This window comes from Dipodomys spectabilis, unplaced genomic scaffold (assembly GCF_019054845.1).
Source record: "Dipodomys spectabilis isolate Male_0828 unplaced genomic scaffold, ASM1905484v1 ptg000018l, whole genome shotgun sequence".
NCBI lineage: Eukaryota > Metazoa > Chordata > Mammalia > Rodentia > Heteromyidae > Dipodomys > Dipodomys spectabilis.
Window position 1 is genome coordinate 13,916,024 of NW_024870695.1, and position 22,662 is coordinate 13,938,685.

At 51.5% G+C, this 22,662-nt stretch overlaps 1 protein-coding gene and 1 non-coding gene across 7 annotated transcripts in view; both read left to right on the forward strand.

The window, feature by feature from the left end:
- Positions 1 to 4,010: 4,010 nt before the first annotated feature.
- On the forward strand, positions 4,011 to 4,115 carry LOC122103644. The gene has a single exon (XR_006146817.1). It is a non-coding gene; the product is annotated as a small nucleolar RNA U13 (small nucleolar RNA).
- Positions 4,116 to 11,496: 7,381 nt separating this feature from the next.
- Srcin1 (SRC kinase signaling inhibitor 1) overlaps positions 11,497 to 22,662 on the forward strand; it is a 73,524-nt gene continuing 62,358 nt past the window's right edge. For all 6 annotated transcript variants that reach the window (XM_042674080.1, XM_042674083.1, XM_042674079.1 and 3 more), the window contains exon 1: positions 11,497 to 11,857. In XM_042674080.1, coding sequence (XP_042530014.1) covers positions 11,677 to 11,857 — 181 coding nt within the window. In that variant the 5' untranslated portion in view covers positions 11,497 to 11,676. The remainder of the gene's footprint in view (positions 11,858 to 22,662) is intronic.

A 22,662-nucleotide genomic window follows, 5' to 3' on the forward strand; every position in this document is an offset into this window, starting at 1 on the left:
TTTGCTTTTTTTGTTGGTTTGTTTCCAACTCAAGAGTCTCAAACTCTCATTCAGCTTTTTTGCCCACAGCTGCTCTACCACCTGAGCCACATATCCAGTTTTAGGTAGTTAATTAGAGATAATAGTCTTATGGATTTGTCTTCCTGGGCTGGCTTTGAATCCTGATCCTCTGATATCAGACTCTTAAGTAATTAGGATTACAGGCGTGAGCCACTGGTGTTCAGTTTGTGCTTTTTTTTTTCTCTTAAATATCCAAATGAGATTCTGCACCCATATTTCTGTAAAATACAGTAAAAAACAGTCATGTGTCTTAATGTTGTGGTAAGTCAAATCTCTGTAAGGAGTCCTCAAGTTTTCTCTCCATTTCTGTACTCCTAACTCCAGCAGTTAGGCCAGCACTGGGCTATGGACATTGTGGGTAGCTGTGCCCCAGGGATCATGGGCTACAAAGGTCATCTGGGTACAGATATTTGTCATTGTTGAACATATGTACATTTGTCTAGGGAGAGGACACAGACCTGTTGTCTGAATCTCAAAGGGTTCAGGGTCCCATAATCCTCTGCTGTAGGGAGTGGGGAACCAGTGAGGGTCTTAGAGTAGAAGGGTCTATGCAGGGATCAGTAAACATGTATGATTCATCCTAGAGTGTCTCCCCACCCGACCTGTACCCTGAGCAGCCTGTCTAGCCTGGGCCTAGCCCCTGGGGAAGGAAGTAGGGTAATGTAGATTCCAGAGAGGAGGAAGGCTACCTAGGTGTGATTGAAATCTTTGGTGGTAAAGAAAAACAGAAGGCATTTTAAAGGTATTCCTGCAACAAGAAAGTCATGGAAGGGGTCTGCCACTGGGGAACCACAGAGTTAGTTGCAGAAACTGAATTGAGCTCCTAGTACAACTTAACATCTGCTGCCACTCAGGAGGGAGGCAGGACTTGGAAGGGAGGCTCCTACTTGCAAAGATAGAAGTTTTGTAGGGGCAGTCTGGGTCTAGAAAATAGTACCCTGGCCCGGTGCCAGTGGCTCATGCCACCTCGCTACTCAGGAGGCTGAGATCTGAGGATCATACTTTGAAGCCAGGCTGGGCAGGAAAGTCCATGAGACTTTTTTTTTTTTGGGGGTCTGGTCGTGGGGCCTGAACTCTGGGCCTGGGCGCTGTCCCTCAGCTCTTCAGTTCAAGGCTAGCACTCTACTGCTTGAGCCACAGCGCCACTTCAGGCTTTTTTTTTTTGCTTATGTGGTGCTGAGGAATTGAACCCAGGGCCTCATGCATGCAAGGCAAGCGCTCTATCACCGAGCCACCTTCCTAGCCCTTTTTTTTTTGTCAGTCGTGGGGGTTAAACTCTGGGCCTGGGCACTGTCCCTGAGCTCTTCAGCTCAAGGCAAGCACTCTACCACTTGAACCACAGTGCCACTTCTGGTTTTCTGGTGGTTTATTGGATATAAGAATCTTAAGGAGGGCTGGGAAGGTGGCCCAGTGGTAGAGTGCTTGCCTTGCATGCCTGAGGCCCTGGGTTCGATTCCTCAGCACACCACATAAGCAAAAAGAAAAAAGCTGGAAGTGGCGCTATGGCTCAAGTGATAGAGTGCTAGCCTTGAGCTGAAGAGCTGAGGGATAGCGCCCAGGCCCAGAGTTCAGGCCCCATGACTGGACCCCCCCCCAAAAAAAAAAAAAAAAGAATCTTAAGGACTTTCCCACCCAGACTGACTTTGAACGGTGATCCTGAGATCTCAGCCTCCTAAGTAGCTAGGATTACAGGCATGAGCCACCAGTGCCTGGCTTCGGTGAGACTATTATGTCCAATTAATCAGAGAAAAAACTGGAAGTGGCTCTGTAGCTCAAGTGGTGCAATGCTAGCCTTGAGCACAAAGAGGCTCAGGGACAATGCCCTGGCCCTGAGTTTAAGCTCTAGGTCAGGCACCCCTCCCCTGCCCCTCTACCTCCCCCCCCCTCACACACAAATAGTACCCTGTGATCCTTTGATCATCTTCTGAGAGTATTTAGAATACATGTTGGGGAAAGGCTGTGGCGTGTTGGACATAAGCTCTTGTTTCCAAAGTAGGTAACAGAAACATTCAGATGGTGGCACATGCCTGTAATCCATCACTAGGGAGGCTGATACAGAAGGATTTTGAGGTCAAGCCTAGCTTGAAAACTAGTGAAAACTTCTCTCAAAAAATTTGCAAAAAAAGAGTATTTTTTCCCAGATGGATTGACTCAGTGAACCTCCTGTTAGCTCCTATTTTTATCCTAATTTTTAAAAATTGAAGTGACATAGTAACAAACTTTTTTTTTTTTTTTTTTTTTTCCGTTGCTTGTGGAGCCTGAACTCTGGGCGTGGGCACTGTCCCTGGGCTCTTCAGCTCAAGGCTACCACTTGAGCCACAGTGCCACTTCTGTCTTTTTCTGCTTATGTGGTGCTGAGGAATTGAACCCAGGGTCTCATGCATGCAAAGCAAGCACTCTACCACTGAACCACCTTCCCAGACCTATTTTTTTTTTTTTTTTTGGTCTGTTGTGAAGCTTGAACTCAGGGCCTGGGTACTCTACTACTTTGAGCCACAGCTCTAGTTCTGGTTTTCTAGTGGTTAATTGGAGATAAGAGTCTCATGGACTTTCCTACCCACTGTGCTTTCAACCATGGTCCTCAGATCTCTTGAGTAGCTAGGATTACAGGTGAGAGCCACCTGTGCCCAGTGTACAAACTAGTTTTCATAAAGTGAACAACTGGAAGTGGCGCTGTGGCTCAAGTGGTAGAGCGCTCAGGCCAGAGTTCAAGCCCCATGACCACCACCACCACCACCAACAAAAGTAAACAACTCAGTTGCATCTGGTGCCTTTGTGACGCTACACCACCACCTCCATTTAACTACTTCCAGCATCCATTACACAATTGTTCCATTCTTCCCTTCCCCAAAGCAAGTCTGTACGTTGCCAATCTATATTTTATCTATGCAGAATCATCTAACATGTGTCATTAAGTGACTGACTTATTTCCCTTATCATGGCATGTGTTTAAGGCCTAGTCAAACATGTTGAAGCATGTTTTTTTTTGTTTGTTTGTTTGTTGGTCATGGGGGCTGAACTCTGGAACTGGGCGCTGTCCTTGAGCTGATTTGTGCTCAAAACTAGCGCTCTACCACTTAAGCCACTTTTTGTTGTTGTTGTTGTTGGTTTTGGGGCCTGAACTCTGGGCCTGGGCGCTGTCCCTCAGCTCTTCAGTTCAAGGCTAGCACTCTACCACTTGAGCCACAGTGCCACTTCTGGCTTTTTTTTTTTTCTACTATATGGTGCTGAGAAATTGAACCCAGGGCCTCATGCATGCGAGGCAAGCGCTCTACCACTGAGCCACGTTCCCAGCCCCTGTTTTTTTTTTGTTTTGTTTTTGTTTTGGCTTTTTTTGTTTTAGTCAGTTGTGGGGTTTGAACTCTGGGCTTGGGCTCTGTCCCTTCGCGCTTCAGCTCAAGGCAAGCATTCTTCCCCTTGACCACAACACCACTTCTGGTTTTCTAGTGGTTTATTGGAGATAAGCCTGCCTGGGCTGGCTTTGAACCGTGATGCTCAGCTCTCAGCCTGCTGAGTAGCTAGGATTACAGGTGTGAGTCACGAGCAACTGGACTATTTATTATTTTTTGTGTGTGCCAGTCCTGGGGCTTGAACTCTGAGCCTGAGCACTGTCCATGAACTTTTGTGCTCCAGGCTAGTGTTCTACCACTTGAGTCACAGCTCCACTTCAGGCTTTTTGGTGGTTAATGGAGATATAAGAATCTCTTGGGGGGCTGGGAAGGTAGCTCAGTGGTAGAGCGCTTGCCTTGCATGCAAGAGGCCCTGGGTTCGATTCCTCAGCACCACATAAGCAAAAAGAAAAAAGCTGGAAGTGGCGCTCTGGCTTAAGTGGTAGAGCGCTAGCCTTGAGCTGAAGAGCTGAGGGACAGCGCCCAGGCCCAGAGTTCAGGCCCCACCACCGGACTCCCCCAAAAAAACAAAACAAAACAAAAAAAAAGAATCTCTGCGAGATCCTTTTCTGGTTCATAAGCATGATAATTGGGTTCTCACACACTTACGTGATATGTGCCTCTCTCTAAACCTTGTTATGACGTGGGCACATTACCTGTCTGACGTGAAAAAAAAAAAAAAGAATCTCTTGGAAGCTGGGTGCCTGTGGCTCATGCCTGCAATCCTATCTACACAAGGGGCTGAGTTCTGAGGATCACGATTCAAAGCCAGCCTGGCAGAAAAGTCTGTGAGACTCTTATCTCCAATTAACCACCAGAAAACCGGAAGTGGTGCTGTGGCTTAAGTGGTAGAGCGCTCACCTTGAGCTGACGCGCTGAGGGACAGCACCCAGGCCCAGAGTTCAAGCCCCACAACCAACCAAAAAAGAAAGAAAGAAAGAAAGAAAGAAAAGAGGGCTGGGAAGTTGGTTCAGTGGTAGAGTGCTTGCCTCCCATGCATGAGGCCCTGGATTCCATTCCTCAGCACCACATAAACAGAAAAAAGCTGGAAGTGGCGCTGTGGCTCAAGTGGTAGAGTGCTAGCCTTGAGCTGAAGAGCTGAGGGACAGTGCCCAGGCCCAGGGTTCAAGCCACACGACTGACAGAAAAGAAAAGAAAAGAATTTCATGGACTTTCCTGTCCAGGCTGTCTCTTAACTGCAATCTTCAGGGGCTGGGAAGGTGGTTTAGTGGTACAGTGCTTGCCTCGCATGCATGAGGCCTTGGTTCAATTCCTCAGCACCACATAAGCGGAAAAAAGCTGGGAGAGGCACTGTGGCTCAAGTGGTAGAACACTAGCTTTGAGCTGAAGAGCTGAGGGACAGTGCCCAGGCCCAGAGTTCAGACCACAGGACTGGAAAAAAAAAAAAAAAAACTAACTGCAATCCTCAGATCTGACTCAGGTAGCTGGGATTACAGACATGAGTAACTGGTGTCAGCTTATTTTTCTTTTCTTTTTTTCCCTCCTTCTTTCTTTCTTTTTTATTGTTCATTTTTTAAGTCAGGGTCCTGGGATAGGGATGTGACTCAAGTGGTAGAGCTCTTGTCTAGCAAGCAAGAGGCTCTAAGTTTAATTCAAAGTACCATAAATAAATGAATAATTAAACAAATAGCCTGGAGTCTTTTGTCCTATTCATTGAGTGGGTCTTGTTATGTAGCTCAGGTTGCTCTGGAACTTGCCATCCTTCTCAGCCTCCTGAGGAATTACTAGCAAGTACCACTATGCCCAGCTCAAAGCAATTCTTAGGCCTAGGGGACTGAGTGGGTGGGGAAGGAGGTAGGGTGCTGCATGAGTGTTCATGGACCACCATTACAAGCTCCTCATCCCTAGGCCCCAGGAGGTCACCCAGAGAAGGTGAAGTGGTAGAAAGCCTCTCTCATCCATTATTCTCTCCTCCTCCTGCCAGATGATACTCACCAGCCTTGGTAGTAGGAAGCATGCACTAGGCACACATCAGGGACAGAGGCCCACAAGGCCCACTCTGGTCATCCCTCTCCCTCAGTATCAGTGGCCAAGCAAAATACAGACAGGAAGTAGGAGCCAGGGATGCATATGGAGCTGAGAACCAGCCTTAGTAGTGATAGGGAGGGAGAGGAGTACATTCACTGCACCAAGATTTTCTAGGCACTGCCTATGTGTGCCAGACCCAGCTGGGACTTGCCTCAAAGCCACATTTGTAGACAAAACGCTCAGCTGGAAAAGCAAAGACAAAGGATTCCCCCCTTACCCCTCCCCACCTCAGTCCCTGCCCTTCTTCCTCAAGTGTGATCCTTGGCCAGTAGCAACAGTATTTGGGAAGTTGTTAGAAAAACAAACATTCTTGGGGCTGGAAATGTGGCTTAGTGGTAGAGTCCTTGCTTAGCATGCTTGAAGCCCTAGGTTAGATTCCTCAGCACCACATAAACAGAAAAAACCAGGAGTGGCTCTGTGGCTAAAGTGATAGGAGTACTACCTTTGAGCAAAAGAAGCTCAGGGACCACGCCCAGGCTGAGTTCAAGCCCCAGGACTGGCAATAAATAAATAAATAGACATTGCTGGGATCTGAGGATCTCATTCTAAAGCCAATCCAGGTAGAAAAGTCCTTGAGGCTCATCTACAATTAACCAGCAAAAAGCCAGATGTGGAGCTCTAGCTCTAGTGGTAGAATGTTAGACTTGTGCAAACAAACAAACAAACAACAACAACAAAAAACCCCTCAGGGACAGTAACTAGTGCCTGAATTCAAGCCTCAGGACTAGCACAGAAGAAAGGAAAGGAAAGGGGGGGGGGGGGAGGAAGGAAGGAAGGAAGGGAAGGAGGGAGGGAGGGAATCCTATATTCTCAGGCCCTTCCTGAATTTGGTAAGGGTGGACATCTTTCTTCCTCTAACAAACCCTCCAAGAGGTTCTGCTTATCCATTTAATGTAAGAGTCATTCCGTTAGTTTCATGAGGAAGGCCCACCTCAGATTCCAGGAGGATGGGAAAGATAGTCAGCACCCCTGTCATCAGACAGAGAAGATGGTGCCTTGGGCTCAGAGACCCCCACTCAATGGGGGCACTGCTGGGCTCCTCTGTGAGGCTTCCTAGAGCCCCTCCCAGCAGGAGACACCTGGAAGGGGTTCTTCAATGAGGGGGCTGGACCCCAGAGAACCCCTTCTACTTCTCCCTGTGTTCTTCTGAAAGCAGTTTGAAGTGCTAATGAGAGCCATCAATTATTGAGCACCATTTGCATTCATTACAATAACAGGCCAGGAGAGGGACCTTGGGGAGTTGTGGTGGGGGGGATGTTTTGAATTTATGTCACTGACTCCTGGACATTGGAGGGGGAGCGAGGTAGATGTAAAGGTGCTTGGAGACTGGGCTATGGTTGAAAGTCCAAGATGCAAGTCGGACAGAGGAAAACATCATCTCTCTTCCTTTGTGTCCGCCACCGTGGTTTCTGCCCCAATGCCTGATCATTCTTCCCAACACAGAAACAGGTCCTAGCCTCCTTCATTGCCTTTTGCTGACTTTAGTATAGTGTGTCTGCCTTATGGGATTCATCCCTTTTTTTCCCTTTTTCTCTTTGTGTCTATACTGAAGCTTGAACTTAGGGGCTTGGATGCTAGCTCTTAGCTTTTTTTTGCTCAAAGGCTAGCACTGTACCATTTGAGCCACACCTCTACTTCTGGATTTTTTTGGTGGTTGAGATAAGAATCTCAGATTTGAATGCCAGGACTGGCTTTGAACTGTGATCCTCAGAGCTCAGCTTTCTGAGTCACTAGGATTACAGGTGTGAGCCATTAGGGTGCCCAGCTCTTGGGGGGATCTTGAGGAGAGTGCTCTGAGGTACAGAGTAGGCAGTGCAGGGGTCTTGGCCATCATTTCCGAATGACCCTTTAACCTGCATCTTCTTCTGCACTCCTTTCAGTCCGCCTAGGCTCCTCTCCCTCCTGCCTAGATGTTTGCCCAGGTGCCTCCCCACCCTCCCACCCACTACTGTGTCTTGGAGGAAAGGAAAGAGAATCTTCACCTGTTGGTGCTCTCCCAGTCCTCCGCCAGAAACAGACAAGGTGAGTCATTAGGACCTGCTGTTCCAATCCTCAAATGTGCCAGCTGCCCCCCTGTGGAGGAGCTGAGCCTGGCAGAGACTCAGGGAAGGGCAGGGGCGGGGTTACCTGTTGAGGAATGAAAGTGGGGGTGGGTAAGCACCTGAGGCATCTCAGGTGGAAGCAGCTGGCACACTGGTTGTGCTGGGCACCATGCCAGCTTAGAGAAGCAATCCTCCTTTCTTGGCTAGAGAAGGAACTACTCTCACCCTGATCAGGAGGTGGCACCCCCAGCCTTGTCCTTATACCAGCCTCCTGTGGAGGCCTTATGACAGGAGGGGGAGGCCTGTCTTCTCTGGGAATGGAGGATCCAGGAAGCGTGAGTGTACTAGGCCACCCCAAGCTCTGCTTGGGGTTTTGATTTTTTTTGGGGGGGGGGAGGGGACATTCCTAGGGCTTGAACTCAGCCTGGGCACTGTCCCTGAGCTTCTTTTGCTCAAGGCTAATGCTCTACCACTTGAGCCACAGCACCATTTCTGGCTTTTTCTGTTTATGTGGTTATAAGCAATCTAACCTAGGGTTTCATGCAATACTCTACCACTAAGCCACATTCCCAGCCAGCTTTGATGTTTTTGATCCAGTTCAGGAAGCTTCTTTCTTCTTATTCTTCTATGAGACCCACAGGTCAGCTCTGTGTGTGTGTGGGGGGGGGGGGGTAAGGTGGGGGACCTTGTTTCCATAGATGAAGCATCTCTAGATGGGAGGGAGAATTAAATGAACTCCTAACTCAGATGATCAGAAACATGAAGGACTCATGAAAAGTGAAGTACAAGCCAGCAAGACTGCTCAAAACCTGTAATCCTAGCTGTTTGGGAAGTGGAGATGGGGGAATTATAGTTGGAGGCCAGCCTGGGCATAAAAAATTTGTGAGATTTCATCTCAACCAGTAGATGAGCATGGTGGTATGTACCTGATAATCCCAGTGACAGGGGAAAGCACAAATAGGAGGATCAAAGTCCAGGCTGGCCAAGGCATGAAGCCAGACCCTATCTGAAAAATAACCAACACAAAAAAAGTTAGGGGGCATGGATTAAGTAGTAAACAGCCTGCCTAGTGAGTATAAGGCCCTGACTTCAAACACTAGTACACTAGAAATAAGTAAAAATTTAGGGCAGGTGCCCACTGGGTGGGCAATTGTGGCTTCAAAGCCAGCTGGGGCAGGGAAATCTGTGAGACTTATCTCCAATTTACCACCGGCAAACTGGAAGTAGAGCTGAGCTCAGAGTGGTATGGCTCTAGCCTTGAGCAAAAGAGGTCAGGGACAGTGCCCAGGCCTTAAGTTCAAGCCCCACCACTGAAAAAAAAAAAAGAGGATTGCAGTTCAAGGCTTTCTTTCTTTTTTGCCAGTCATGGTGTCTGAACTCTGGGTCTGGGCACTGCCCCTCAGCTCTTCAGCTCAAGGCTTGTGCTCTATCACTTGAGCCACAGTACCACTTCCAGCTTTTTCTGCTTATGTGGTGCTGAGGAATCTAACCCAGGGCCTCATGCATGAGAGGCAAGCACTCTACCACTGAGCCACCTTCCCAGCCCCAGTTCAAGGCTTTCTGTGCAAAAAGTAAGTGAGCCCCATCTCAACCAACAAGCTAGGATTTGTCGGCTCAACTACACAGGTGTTAATAGGAGTGTTGTAGTCCAGGCTGGACTCAGGGAAAAAAAGTCAAGATCCTAATCTGAAAAACAAGTAAAGCCAAAGGATCTAGGGGCATGGCTCAAGTAGTAGATCGCCCCTGAGTATTGGGGCACTGGTGGCTCACGCCTGTAATCCTAGCTACTCAGGAGGCTGAGATCTGAAGATTGTGGTTCGAAGCCAGGCCCAGGCAGAAAAGTCCCCATAAGACTCTTATCTAGAATTAACCACTCAGAAACCAGAAGTGGCACTGTGGCTCAAGTGGTAAAGGGCTAGTCTTGAACACAAAGAGGCTCAGGGACAATACCAGACCCTGAGTTCAACCTCCACAACCAACTCCCCCCACCACAACAAAAAGGCTCTGAGTTCAAACTCCAGTACCACCACCAAAAACAAACAACTCACCCATTTCACAAATGAAAATTACTATCTGAATCTGATTTAAAGCCCTGCTCATGGAGGGAGCCCTCATGAAGGAGTTCACTTAAGAAGAGAAAAGTCAGGGATACCTTGTATCTAGTGACACCTTTGGAACCAGTGCCATTTCCTGAGGGCTTATTCATAGACCCTTTCCCACCAGGTACTACCCAGTGGCTTCTTGGCAACTAGTGTTAGGACAGAAGATCTGCAGGCTATGGGTCAGCATCTTTCCAATCATCGTCACTTACAGGAGAGTACCCAGGTCCCCATCACTGACAGAATTCCTGTCTTAACTTGGAGCCCTAGTCCTGCTCCTCACTCTACTAACAACGATATGGTGATGAGACTTGGTGTCCAGGGCTCTCCTAGTCTACAGGTTAGGTGAGGGCAGGGGTGGGGAACATTGGCATCAGGCACACCAGTTTGTTTGTTTGTTTTAAGTCAGGGCCTCTCACTTGCTTAAATAGGCATTCTTATTGCTAAACCATGCCTGTAGCCTGATTTTTTTTTTAGGGGGGGATGCCAGACCTAGGGCTTGAACTCAGGGCCTGGGTGCTGTTCCTGAACTTTTGTGTTCAAAGTGAGCACTCTATCACTTGAGCCACAGGGCCACTTTCTGCCTTTTGATGGTTAATTGGAGATAAAAGTCTCATAGGTTTTCCTGGCTTTGAACCATGATCTTCAGACTCAGACTCCTGAGGTAGTTAGGATTAAAGGCATGAGCCACAGGTACCTGGCTTCTAGCCCTGATTTTTGCTTGTTATTTTCAAGTTTGGGGCTTGCTTTCTGCCCAGGTATGTTCCCGGGCACAACCCACCCAGGTGAAGCTTCCTGGTAGCTAGGGTAGCAGATTCAGGCCACTATGACTAGCTCTTTGTTTAGAGGAGTCTCTTGAATTTTTTTTCCTTCTTCTTAGAATGGTTTCAGACCTCAATCCTTACCATCTCAGCTGCCCAAGTAGCTAGGGTTACAGATGTGAGCCTCCAGCATCCAGCACAATTTTACCTTTGAGACTCTTAGGTTGGGCAATGGTCTATATTTCTTTTTTTGGGGGGGGGGGTCGTGGGGCCTGAACTCTGGGCCTGGGCGCTGTCCCTCAGCTCTTCAGCTCAAGGTTAGCGCTCTACCACTTGAGCCACAGCGCCTCTTCCGGCTTTTTTCTTTTTGCTTATGTGGTGCTGAAGAATCAAACCTAGGGCCTCATGCATGCAAGGCAAGCACTCTACCACTGAGCCACCTTCCCAGCCCAATGGTCTATATTTCTCTAAGCCTCAATTCCTTTATCTCTGATATGAAGTTGAAAACACCCTTTTCTATAGGGCTGGTGAAAAGATTAAATAGAGACCATGGGTAAAGAGTAGGCAGGAATCTAAGTTGGGGCAGAGTCTTGTTTAGTTAAGTGGGGGCCTGAATACAGGTGCAGTGTATGCCCAAGAGCTGGGCTCCCAAAGACTTGAGAAGTAGTGCCCTGCAGATGAGGGGAAGTTACCCCTATCCGCTCTGACCCCCTCCTCTGCACAGGGACTGTTGCCTCTCATGCCCATCCTGGGCAGGCAGCCAGGCAGGGAGCTGGACAGGTGCCCACTGGGTGTTCAGAGGCTAAAAGATGGGCACCATCCAGTTGGCAGAGGGAAAGGCAGCTGGCCCAAGAGGGAACAAGTCAGGGTGCCGACTGCTGGGGTCGTGTGCCCAGGCAGTGTGTTGTGTTGTCTGGTACATAGCTCTTGGCTGCCCTCCGGAGCTGTCCAGCTGGAACTCGCAACGGCCCCTCCTCCAGTCCTGGCTCTGTCACCTGAGTTACTGAAGCTGGACATTGATCTGTAAGGGGTATCTGGGACCTTGCCCCTAACTGGGCATGTGGCTGGTTTAGAGGCAGGCCTGGAGGCGGGAAGGAAGGCAGGAGTGCCCAGATTAAGGCAGCCACTGGGTAGATCAAGAAGTGGGGAAACCGGTTTGTCATTTGGGCCACTTGGGGTGGGGTCTCTTCTCCTGGGCTCTCTGTGTGCCTGCCACTCTATCCTGTGGCCTTAATCCGAGATATATGTATTGTGCTTGTCTGAACTGACTTTGGGAATGCCAGGAGTAAGCAAAGGAAGCAGGGGGCTCAGCCCACCCTCTCCTTCCCAAGAGAGTCTGGAGAGAGAAGGGACTTGCCAGAAAACCAGAGCAACAGAAGGATGGAGCAGTCTGAGCTGCTCAAAGATGGGTCAGCGTCCACCTGGGTTGGAGCGAGAGAACTTGGAGAAGCCCACAGGTAAGCCAACCACAGTGGACCAGGAAGGGGTGGGGCAGAGCCGAGCTCTTTGCTCTGCTGGCTGTGGTGGAAGTAGCAATGGCGTTGCCAAATACTGCATGCAAAGGCTAAGAGCCAGTAGCTCAGGTCTGTAATCCTAACTACACAGGAGGCTGAGAACTGAGGATCCCAGTTTGAAGCCAGCCTGGACCAGAAAGTCCATGAGATTCCTATCTCCAATTAACCACTAAGTGGGAAGTGGAGCTGTGGCTGAAGTGGTAGAGTGCTAGCCTTGAATACAAAAGCTAAGGGTCAGTTCTCAGGCCCTGAGTTCAAGCCCCAGGACCAGCAAACACACACAAAGGGTCTGGGAGTGTTTTACTTTTGTTGTGGAGGAGGGGAGGGGTCTCACTTGACAGAGGAGCAGAGTCCTCTCACTCCAGAACATGCTGCTGTGAAGCAGGGGTCACAACCCCAAAGTGGGGGCTAGGAAGCTGTCCAGTAGGGAGCGCCCAGGAGGCGGGTCCCTCCCGAAGAGCTTGGGCTGAGGAGTGGGGAGAGGCCCGAGGTGAGGGACGCGCCCACCGAGGCAGAGAATGGACCCGACTCTCCCGGGCCTCTACAACCATCCTTGCCTTCAGAGGTCACCTTGGCTGAAGAGTGCCCCCTCCCTTTTCCACGATCTTGCAACCTGTCCCACACCTTCCGTCCTGCCCCGCCTCCCCACTAGTGCTTTTCCATGCCCGGACTTGGAGCCCCTGGGGTCCCCCACCCGCGAGCTGACCCGCTCCCTCCCTTGGCAGGTGCTCCCTCAGTGGCCAGTCCTGGGTCAATGTATTTGTCTCTATTGTGGCTGGAGGATGGCTTGCGGTGGGGGGGGCGAGGGTGGGGGGTGGAGCAGGTGGAGTGGGGAGGGGAGCGTGAGCGCGCCCCGCACCCCTGCTCCGGCGGCGCGCTGCGGGATCCCGCGGTGCAGCTCGGAGGGCGCGAGAAGGCGCGGTGCCCCTTCCCCCTCCCCCGCTCCCCCGCCACCCCCGGCGGCCCTTTGTACCATCCGGCCACCGCCGAGTGCGCGCGGCGCGCGCTCCCGCCCGCAGTGACACACCCGCGCCGGCCGCGCGCGCGCTCCGCTCTCTCTCTCTCCCTCTCTCTCTCACACACACACACACTCGCTCTCGCACACTCGGTGACACGCCCGCGCGCGCGCGCGCACCCACACGCCCGGTACCGGCGCCCTCCCAGCTGGTCCACCCCGGCGGGGCCCGCGCCCCCGGCCCGCCCGCCTGGCACCGCGCCCCGGGGCTGGGGCCGAGCGAGGAGCCCGCGAGGCGGCGAGAGGGAGAGCGCCAGGCAGGCAGGCAGGCCGGCCCGGGGCCCCCGCCCCCCCGCGCCCCCGCCCGATGGGGAACGCTCCGTCCCAAGGCATGTCCCTGTCTCTCTCCTCCCTAATGTGCCTCCATGCTTAAGTGGAAGGTATTTCTGTTTTCTTTGTGTGTTTTCCCCTCGGCCGGGGGCGGGGGCGGCGGCCGGACGCGGGAGGCGGCGGCCCGCGGGGCGAGGGATGCTCGGGCCGCAGGTGTACGGGGCGAGGTGGGGGTGGGGGTGGGGACCTCGGATCACTACTCGCCGGGCTGGGGAGGATCCCTTCGGGAGAGTGTTGGGACCCGACAGGGGGTCAGGGGTTGGCGAGGCTGGAGACCGGGCGGATCGGGCCTGGCGGTGCCGGGGGGAGGGGGGCCTGAGGGGTTGAAATGCTGAGGGGCTTGTGTGGAGGAGGGGTGGGAGAGGAAGAGGAGAGATGGGGGAGGGGAGGGGTCCATCAGCCGAGCAGGCCGGGGGAGGTTGGAGGGGGGATGGGAAGAGGATGGAGAAGTGAAGAGCAACACCCCCCCCCCCCACACCCCTCACCCCAGCCCCAGCATGGGGTGCAGGCGCTGGGCCGACGGTGGTGGGCCCTGGACCAGCCCCCTCCTCGGGAAAGGAAGGGGCTCGGTGTATTCTGGGGTTGGCTGTGTTACCAGGATACAAGCCTGTATTCCTCACCCCACCCCTGGCACCTCGAGGCCCTAGCCCTGGAGACCTCTGAGCCTCAGCAGCAGTCGCAGAAACTGGGGACCAGCTCCCCGCTCGGCTGGAGGGTAGAGAGGGCCCTCAAGGGGGAGGGTCTGGGGGAGGGGCTATTGGTTCTTAAACCCTCCCTCTGGAGAGGCTAGAGGGCAGGGGAGGGCGCCCCCAGCTGGGGAGGGCTTTCTGGGTGAATGAGGAGGTAGGGACTGTGGAGGGATAGGGGGAGGGCTGAGGGCCAGAGGGCGGGGCTGGGGAGGGGACTAGCTCTGCTCCCCCCTCTCTACGCGCCCCCCCCTCCCCTGCTACGTCAGAAGCTCCCGGGCCAGCACCGAGTCCTGTCGGTGGGGGCAGCAGGATGCTGGTGGCAGCAGAGGGGGCCGGCCGGGTGCCTCCGCAGCTTGGCTGGCAGGGCCCGGCGGGGCGTGTGCGGCTGCTGGTACGCGCCCCCCGCCCCAGGCCTCCCCATGCAGCCCTGGCAGTGCCTCCGGCGCTTTGCCCTGGCCTGGTGGGAGAGGACCGCGGAGGGCCGTGCCCGCTCTCCCAGGGAGGAGGCTGGACCGAGGGACGCTGGGGGCCGAGGGGAGCCAGGTGAGCCGGATCAGCGGTGTTGGACAAGGAGGGGAGCCTGGTTTGGCTGTTAAGCTCCTTTCTTCAACATACTGCGAGGCGAGGAGGTCCTGCAGAGCCCCCAACTTTGAAGACAGTGGGTTCCTCCAGCTGGGAGTTCATGGCTGAAGCCCTACAAAATGAGAGATGTACTAGCTTCAGTCTGGGAGAAAGGCAAAGAAAGTGGGGGGGGGGGGAGAGGAGGAGGGAGTTGGAGGAAGCTGAGCAGACTTCAGATCTGTGGGTCTAAATGTTCTTTTGGGTGGGTTGTGAAGACTTTTGAGGGGTGGCGGTTAAGGTATCTTCTTCCCAAATGTGGGTATCTTGGTTTGGGTGACCTTGAGCCATCTGCTTTGCTGTCTAACTCTGTGCCTCAGTTTCTCCCATTCCTTTCCCTATCCCTCTAGCTGGTCTTTAAAAATTGATGATGCATTTGATGGAGACTCAGTGTGAAAATGTGCGGCTGTCATCCCTGGTGGCAGCTGGGATGGTGGCGGTTTCTGGCATGGTTTTGTGTGTATGTATGTATGTGGGGGCAGTTGTGTTTGGGGGGTTTCACCCGTGCTGGTTGGATCGGGGCTACCCTGAGTAAGGGTCAGGGGCTGCATTCACATTGGAAGAAGTGTTCCAGGCAGGCTGAGAGTTGTCCAGGGAGGTTTTGCAGGTGACTTTGTGTAGAAGCAAGGGATGGGAATGAAGGCTCTGAGTAGAAGGGGAGGGGGCTCCCAGAATAAGATGCCCCCCCCAACTCCCCAACCAGACTGCCTGGCACCCAGGCACCATTGGCAGCAAGTGCAAAGGCTTTGCCCTGGCCTGCTGCCACCCTGCCTTGGGGACAAGAGGGTCTTTGTCCAGTGCCCCCCTCTAAACCTGCTCCTTCCGCCTTTTCCATGATGACTGCTTCTCTGTGATGACCCTCGGGGTTGGGATGGAGATGTGATGGGTTCCCCTTTCTGGCTTCTACTGTGGAAGAAGCAACTGGGGTCTCAGACAGGGAGGGTACCTTTCTAAGGAAAGAGCCCTAGAATGAGCCCTCTGGAGGGCTCTCCATTTCAGGCTTTTACTTATTATTCTGCTTGTCTAATGCAGGGGGTCTGGGTCTTCATGGCCTGATTTCTGCATGGCTCTAAGATTCTTAAAGATGTATAGAAGACCTGCCAGGGCACTGGACCTCTTTAATGCTGTCTCTCTGTCTCTTTGGCCAGGGACCCACCCTAGAAAAAGGGTTTAATTAGAACCATTGATTCCTTCTTTAGCTGCGGGCATTGATCTCAACGGTGTGGTCAGAGGCTGGGGAGGGAGGAGTGGGGAGAGCATGACTGCTGTTCTGCCCAGTGCCAGCCTTAGCATTCTCTGCCAAACCCCTGATTTGGAAGTGAGGAGAAAGGACTGGGTTCTTTGAAGTAAGTACCTGGTCTATTTAGCTCCCCATCCCCACCCAGGTTAAGTCTTGGGGAAAGAAGGGAGGTAGGGCTGAAGATTTGAACTGTGGGACCTGTGTTTGGGGTTAGAAGATGGACAGTTCCAAATGTTTCTCCTCTGCATAGTGGGCTAAGGGGTACAAGAAAAGGGATTGAGAGGGGAGTCAGGAGGAATGGAGGGGCCCGTGAGTGCCTGAGCAGGTAGAATTAGGGAAGGATCCAGGACTGGCCATAAAAGCTTCTCTTTCGAGGAATCCCAAGCACTTGTCTTCTCCAAGTCCTGGCAAGGAGATCTGTTCTTCTTTCATTTATGTCTTCCAGGCCCAGAGAGGGACAGAGGCTGTCTCTAGATGTCCCTCAGGCCCAGGTCTGGTGGGTAAGCTTGGCTCCTGACCTGGTATCCCATGCCTGTGCATGAGGTGTTAGGGATGAGGTTCCTGGCAGCCGAGGCTTGGTCCCCAGGGCTGGAGGGGGTGGGGATAGGTCGTACCCCAGCCCTTGGTGCCTGCAGTGGGAGGGCTGGTGCAGGTGCAGCTTCAATGAGGCACTCAGCCGCTCTTTGAAGAATCTCTTGCTGGCTTCCCAGGGCCCATTTGAGCAAAGATAATAAAAATCTGGCCGTCAGCGGGTTTGAGGGCTGCACTGGCTTCCCCTTCTTTCATTCCAGGCTCTAAAAAGCAGAGATGAAGGCTTTGGATTTGGCTGGGAAGCAGTGCCTGCTTGCCCCGAGGGAGGGAGGAGGGAAGGGAGGGAAGCAGGAAGGGAGGATGGGTTTCCTGGCAGGCAGGGTAGCTGCTGGGGAGGTGGGCAGAGGGGGAGAGGCATTGTCCCCAACTCCTGCAGATAGCCTAGCACCTTATTGTCAGGTCTCCTATACTCCATATCTGGAGTCCACACTGTCCTCCAGGTTTCCTCTGGGCACTCCTGACCCCACATTCCTCTCTGGGCCTCTCAGACTTTCCCACCATCTCCCCAATCCATCAGTCTCCTCCTTATTTCCTTTCCCTCTCTGCCCCCATTTCCACCACTCTGCCCTTCATGTGTTCTTTCTCTCCCTACTCCCCTGCCTCCCTGTCAACCTTCTTTAGTCTCCCCCTTTCTCCCTCTGGCTGCCCCTCCCATCTGTCTGTCTTCTTTTCCTTTTCCTAGCAGCGGTCTTGCTTTCTAGGACTGTCTGGAAGGTTGAAATCCAAAGAGGGGGAGGGAGGTGTGTGCTCAGAAAGCAGCCGCAGCCTCAGAAGGGATGGGTCTGGGCTGGCTATTATGGTCTGTCAGGTGCCATAGTTATTAGAGTCCAAGCAGTAGGGAGATGTTGTGCGTTTAGGGGTGTGTGTGTGTGTGTGTGTGTGTGTGTGTGTGTGTGTGTGTGTGTGGTGAGGGCGCCAGCCCCTCCCCGCAGCAGCACCTTGTCCTGACATTGGGCTCTTCCTCTCTTGCCTCAGACACTTCAGGTATCCGGCTAGCTTGCTTCCATTTCCAGAGCAGGTATCGATTTACCCAGTGCTAGCCCCAAGCCCCTTTGTACCCTTGGACTTTCAAGTTTCCTGCTGCCCATGCTCACTGTTTCTTTGCAGACTGCCTCCTGCTCTGAGGAGAGGGGGAGAAGGGAGAATGGAAAAGGAATCCAGGAAACAGTTGGGTTCCATTCATCTCCCAACCCCTGGCCTCTGATAGGCTGGGCTGGAACCCCAGTCAGGCCTTGGGCTCCTTTTGCCCAGTTGTAACATTCCCCTCCCCCAAAAGAAAGACAAGACCATCACAGAAAGAGTGCTGGACTGAATCAGGAAACCTCCTTCAGACCCAGCCTCAGTGCCCAGGTGTCTGTGTGACCTTGAGCAAGTCCCTTCCCAGTGCAGGCCTCTCTCCTCACCTGTGAAATGAGGGGGTGTGAGCTGATTCTCCAAGGTGTCTCCTGATATTCCAGTGATGTTGTGTCTCTCTTCTGGGTGACTTGCATATGCTTTGCATATATTAATAGTGCCTGCCTGAAGGGGGAGGGCACCACCCACACTGAGCCCAGAGCCCCACCCACTGTTCCAACTCCCCTTGCCCATTGGCCGAGGCTCCCACTGTCCCAGTTTCCCAGAAGGGGGAAGCTGAGCATTCCCTGGGCAGGTGGGTCTGGCCTGGTATCCCAGCTTTGCAGAAGCAGGATGGTGGAATGACCTTTGTGGAGGGAATTCTGAAGGTCCAAATAGGAATCCAAGTGCCACAGTCTCAACCACACTCCCAGGCAGGGACACTCTAGATTCCAGGAGCTTTACCAGGTCCCCTCAAGGCTTCATTCAGTGCCCTCCACCTCAGCCTTAGTCCCACCTTGATTTCTTCCATCCACATGGGGCATGGCTGGGGTAAAATTGGGTAGCCTGGAGAAGATAGTGTTAGACCATTGACTAATAATGAAAACCTCTGAAGGAAGAAATTTTAAAAAATCTTCTAAATCATAAACTCAACAAGGAGAATTGGACTAGAGAGAATACAGCCAGGGTGGTCAAGATTCTGCTTAATCTTAGGGAAGGACTGCCATAGCTAGCGGATTCTTTTTTTTTTTTTTTTTTTTCTTTTTTGCTGGCTAAAAAGCTGTCCCTGAGCTTTTGTGCTCAAGGCTAGCACTTTGCCACTTGAGCCACAGCTCCATTTTTTGTCTTTTTTTGGTGGTTAACTGGAGATAAGAACTCAAGAACTTTCCTGCCTAGGTTGCCTTCAAACCTTGGTCCTCAGATCTCAGCCTCCTGAGTAGCTAGGATTACAGGGGTGAGCCACTGGCCCCCGACTCTGGGTTCATTTCTTATCATGGAGTAGTGGTAAAGAATAAATTAAGGGCTGGGAAGGTGGCTCAGTGGCAGAGCGCTTGCCTTGCATGCCTGAGGCCCTGGGTTCGATTCCTCAGCACCACATAAGCAAAAAGAAAAAAAGCCAGAAGTGGCGCTGTGGCTCAAGTGGTAGAGCGCTAGCCTTGAGCTGAAGAGCTGAGGGACAGAGCCCAGGCCCAGAGTTCAGGCCCCACGAATGGACCAAAAAAAAAAAAAAAAGAATAAATGAAATACCAGATAAAAAATATCCAGCACTGCACCTGGTACTTAAATGGTACTAGAGAGAGACTCAGAGACTTCTGGCTGAGCTTGGGACTCAGGATTTGGTAGCATGATTTCCTAGAAGAGCTGTTTCTCCCAGGCTCAGGCTACGGTCCTCTATCTTGCCCTTTGTGCCCTACACATGCAGGGACTCAGAATTAGCCATACTGGTGTACCCTGCCTTTATCCTTTCATATGAGAGAGTGAGCAAACAGAGGGTTTGGAGGCTGGAAGCCTGCTTTTCTCTGCATAGGACAGCTTGAGAGGAAACAGGCCCACGCTGCAGCAGGAGGAGTCAAGGTTAGATGGGAAGAAAAATTGTCCTGTGCATGAAGGTTTGCCACATCAAAAATAGGTGCATGAACACAAGTGGGCTAGTGTTATACTTGGTGGCATGGGGCTGGTCAATATGACCTTCCAAGGTAACCTTTGCACATCCTGAAGAATATGACCATTGTAATTGGCTGAGTGCAGGAGTCTAAGATGGGGAGGGGTCCAGAGAGAGTAGAGAACGGAAGGGAATGGGAAGTTACTGTTCCATTCTCCAGGGCAGAGAGGTAAGATGCAGTGCTAGAGCTTGTTTACACTGTTATCAGGTGGTCTGTCTCCCCTGATGTTGCATGACCTTGGCAATTTCATTATCCTCTCTGGCCTTCAGTGTCCTTCGTACAAGTAAAGTGGGACTAGAGGGTCTTTATGTTCCCTTCCACCAGCTGTCATCTCTTCTCCCCAGAGATAGTTAAGGTCTTGCCACAGGAATAATGGAGATTAAGGTCAAGACAATATTAGGTGCTATGTGTGGTTGTATGTACACACACACACACACACACACACACACACACACACACACACATACACATACCCCAGAGAGTCTTACAAATACTCCTCCTGTTTCAAAAGCATGCCTTGCCCCAGCTGTCTTTGGGCTAGGGGATGAATTCAGGAGTATCTACAGGATCTGGATGTACTACAAACTCCCTGTTTTTTTTCCACCCTGGCAAAACTGACTTTGCCACACTTCACCCCATCCAGAAACTATAATCCAGTCCATGTTTTCTCTCACAAAGCCCATCCACTTCCACGCCACCACCCAGCCAGGTTCCTGTACTTGTCAGCCAGCAGGCTTGGTTGCATGTATGTCCTGGACTGGAGTAGTTTGAGCCTGGAAAGGATGTTTCCATCCTCACCTCCACCAGCCATCCTCTCTCCAGTCCTCTGGTGTCCCTCAGTTCCGGCCATAGCATAGGTGGGGTATGCCATACCCAAAGGCTCACAAAAGGGCCCCAGACTCAGAGGCCTCAGGGCCCAAAGCCTCCACAGAAAGACCCTAGCTAGAATTAAATGTTTGTGGAGAGCCTGGAAGGGAGATGCATTCTGTGGTCTCCCCCATCCCAGGGTGCCTGATCATTGCAGAGGCAGCAGGCATCTCCTGTGTCACCCCCAGCACCAGCAGCTGCCTCTTTGGGGGAGAATTGATGATTCCAGCTATCAGGGAAGGCATTTTGAGATTCATTGCAGCCCTGACAGACACAGCTTTGTTCATTTGCATCTTCTCCTGGGCCCCTCCTCCATTTTGTCCTTAGTCTCTTACAGGTTAGGCCTCTACAGAAAAGACTGACATAGATCCTCACTCTGTCAACTGTCAGGCTTTTTGGGCCTCCTCAGCTTAGATCTTCTGGTAGTCAAACGTGAAGGGGCTTTTGAGGAGCTCAGGAAATTTTGGACTTCCTCTACTGAGCCTGACAGCTCTTCCTTTCCTCATTTGGCAGTCCAGAGTCAGAAACATCTGCCCCTCACCCATCCTGGAAGACTCCTTCTGATTGGATGAGGCAGAATCCTGCAGGCCAACTGTTTGCCTTGTTTGATACTCTTAGTAGGAATCAACAAATGAGAAAATTTGATTGAGCTTGTGCTGGTGGCTCACAACTATAATCCTAACTACTCAGGTAGTTGAGATGGGAGAATCTTGGTTTGGAGCTAGCTAAGTAGACAAATGAATCTCCAGTTAACCAGCAAAAAGCCAGAACTGAAAGTGTGACTCACGTGATAGAAAGCCAGCCATGAGTGAAAAAGCCAAGCAAGAGCCCAAGGCCAGGAGTTTAATCCCTAGTACTAGCACACCCAGACACAGACACACACAGACACACACAAACACCCCCCCCACACACACACCAAGATTGCTATGATACCATCAACTGTACATTCACTAACCTTACATTACAGCACATTTATCTTTATGGAACTTATTTTCATTTTCATTTTTATGTTTTTGCTGGTCTTGGGACTTGAACTCAGGGCCTGGGCACTGTCCTTGAGCTTCTTTTGCTCAAGGCTAGAGCTCTACTATTTGAGCTACAGCTCCATTTCTGGCTTTCTGGTAGTTTATTGTTTTGTTTTTTTTTTTGTTGGTCGTGGGGCTTGAACTCTGGGCCTGGGCGCTGTCCCTCAGTTCTTCAGCTCAAGGCGAGCGCTCTACCACTTGAGCCTCAGCCCCACTTCTGGCTTTTTCTGCTTATATGGTGCTGAGGAATTGAACCCAGGGCCTCATGCATGCAAGGCAAGCACTCTACCACTGAGCCACCTTCTCAGCCTGAGTTTTTTTTGTTTGTTTTGTTTTGTTTTTTGTCGGTGGTGGGTCTTGAATTCTGGGCCTGGGTGCTGTCCCTGAGCTCTTCAGCTCAAGGAGAGTTCTCTATCACTTGAGCCACAGCGCCACTTCCAGTGTTCTGGTGGTTAATTGGAGATAAGAGTCTAAAGGACTTTCCTGCCTGGACTGGCTTTGAACCAAGAGTCTCAGATCTCAGTCTCCTGAGTCGCTAGGATTACAGGCCTGAGGCACCTGTGCCTGGCTTATTGTGAGGTTTTGTTGTTTATTTCTGGGGTTCAAACTCAGGGACTTGAACATGTTAGACAAATATCTTACCACTGAGCTACATCATCAACCATATATAGTTATTTGAGCCACAGCACCACTTCCAGTTCTTTTCTATGATTAATTGGAGATAAGAGTCTTATGGAGGGCTGGGAGGGTGGCTCAGTGGTAGAGTGCTTGCCTTGCATGCCTGAGGCCCTGGGTTCGATTCCTCAGCACCACATAAGCAGAAAGAAAAAAAGCCGGAAGTGGCACTGTGGCTCAGGTGGTAGAGCGCTAGCCTTGAGCTGAAGAGCTGAGGGATAGCGCCCAGGCCCAGAGTTCAGGCCCCATGACCAGACCCAAAAAAAAAAAAAAGAGTCTTATGTACTTTCCTTCCTAGACTGGCTTCAAACTGCTATCCTCAGACCTCAGCCTCCTGAGTAGCTATGATTACAGGCATGAGCTACCAGTGCCTGGCAGCTCATTTTATTTGTTTTCTTTTATAGTGTTACTTGGGATCAAACCCAGGGCCTTACATGCTAAGCAAGTATTCTACCCCTGAGCTACACCCTGAGCCTTTTAGCTCTTTTTTCTGTAGGCTATCAGAATCTAGAAAAACAGATAGGTATTATTTTTGCCAGTGGAGATTCCTTGAAACTTGGTCTGCTGTGTGACATAGATAGCCATATATTATATTCCTGCTTATTTATTTATTTTATTTTATTTTATTTTTTGCCAGTCCTGGGGCTTGAGCTCAGGGCCTGGGTGCTGTCCCTGAGCTTCTCTGTGCTCAAGACTAGTATT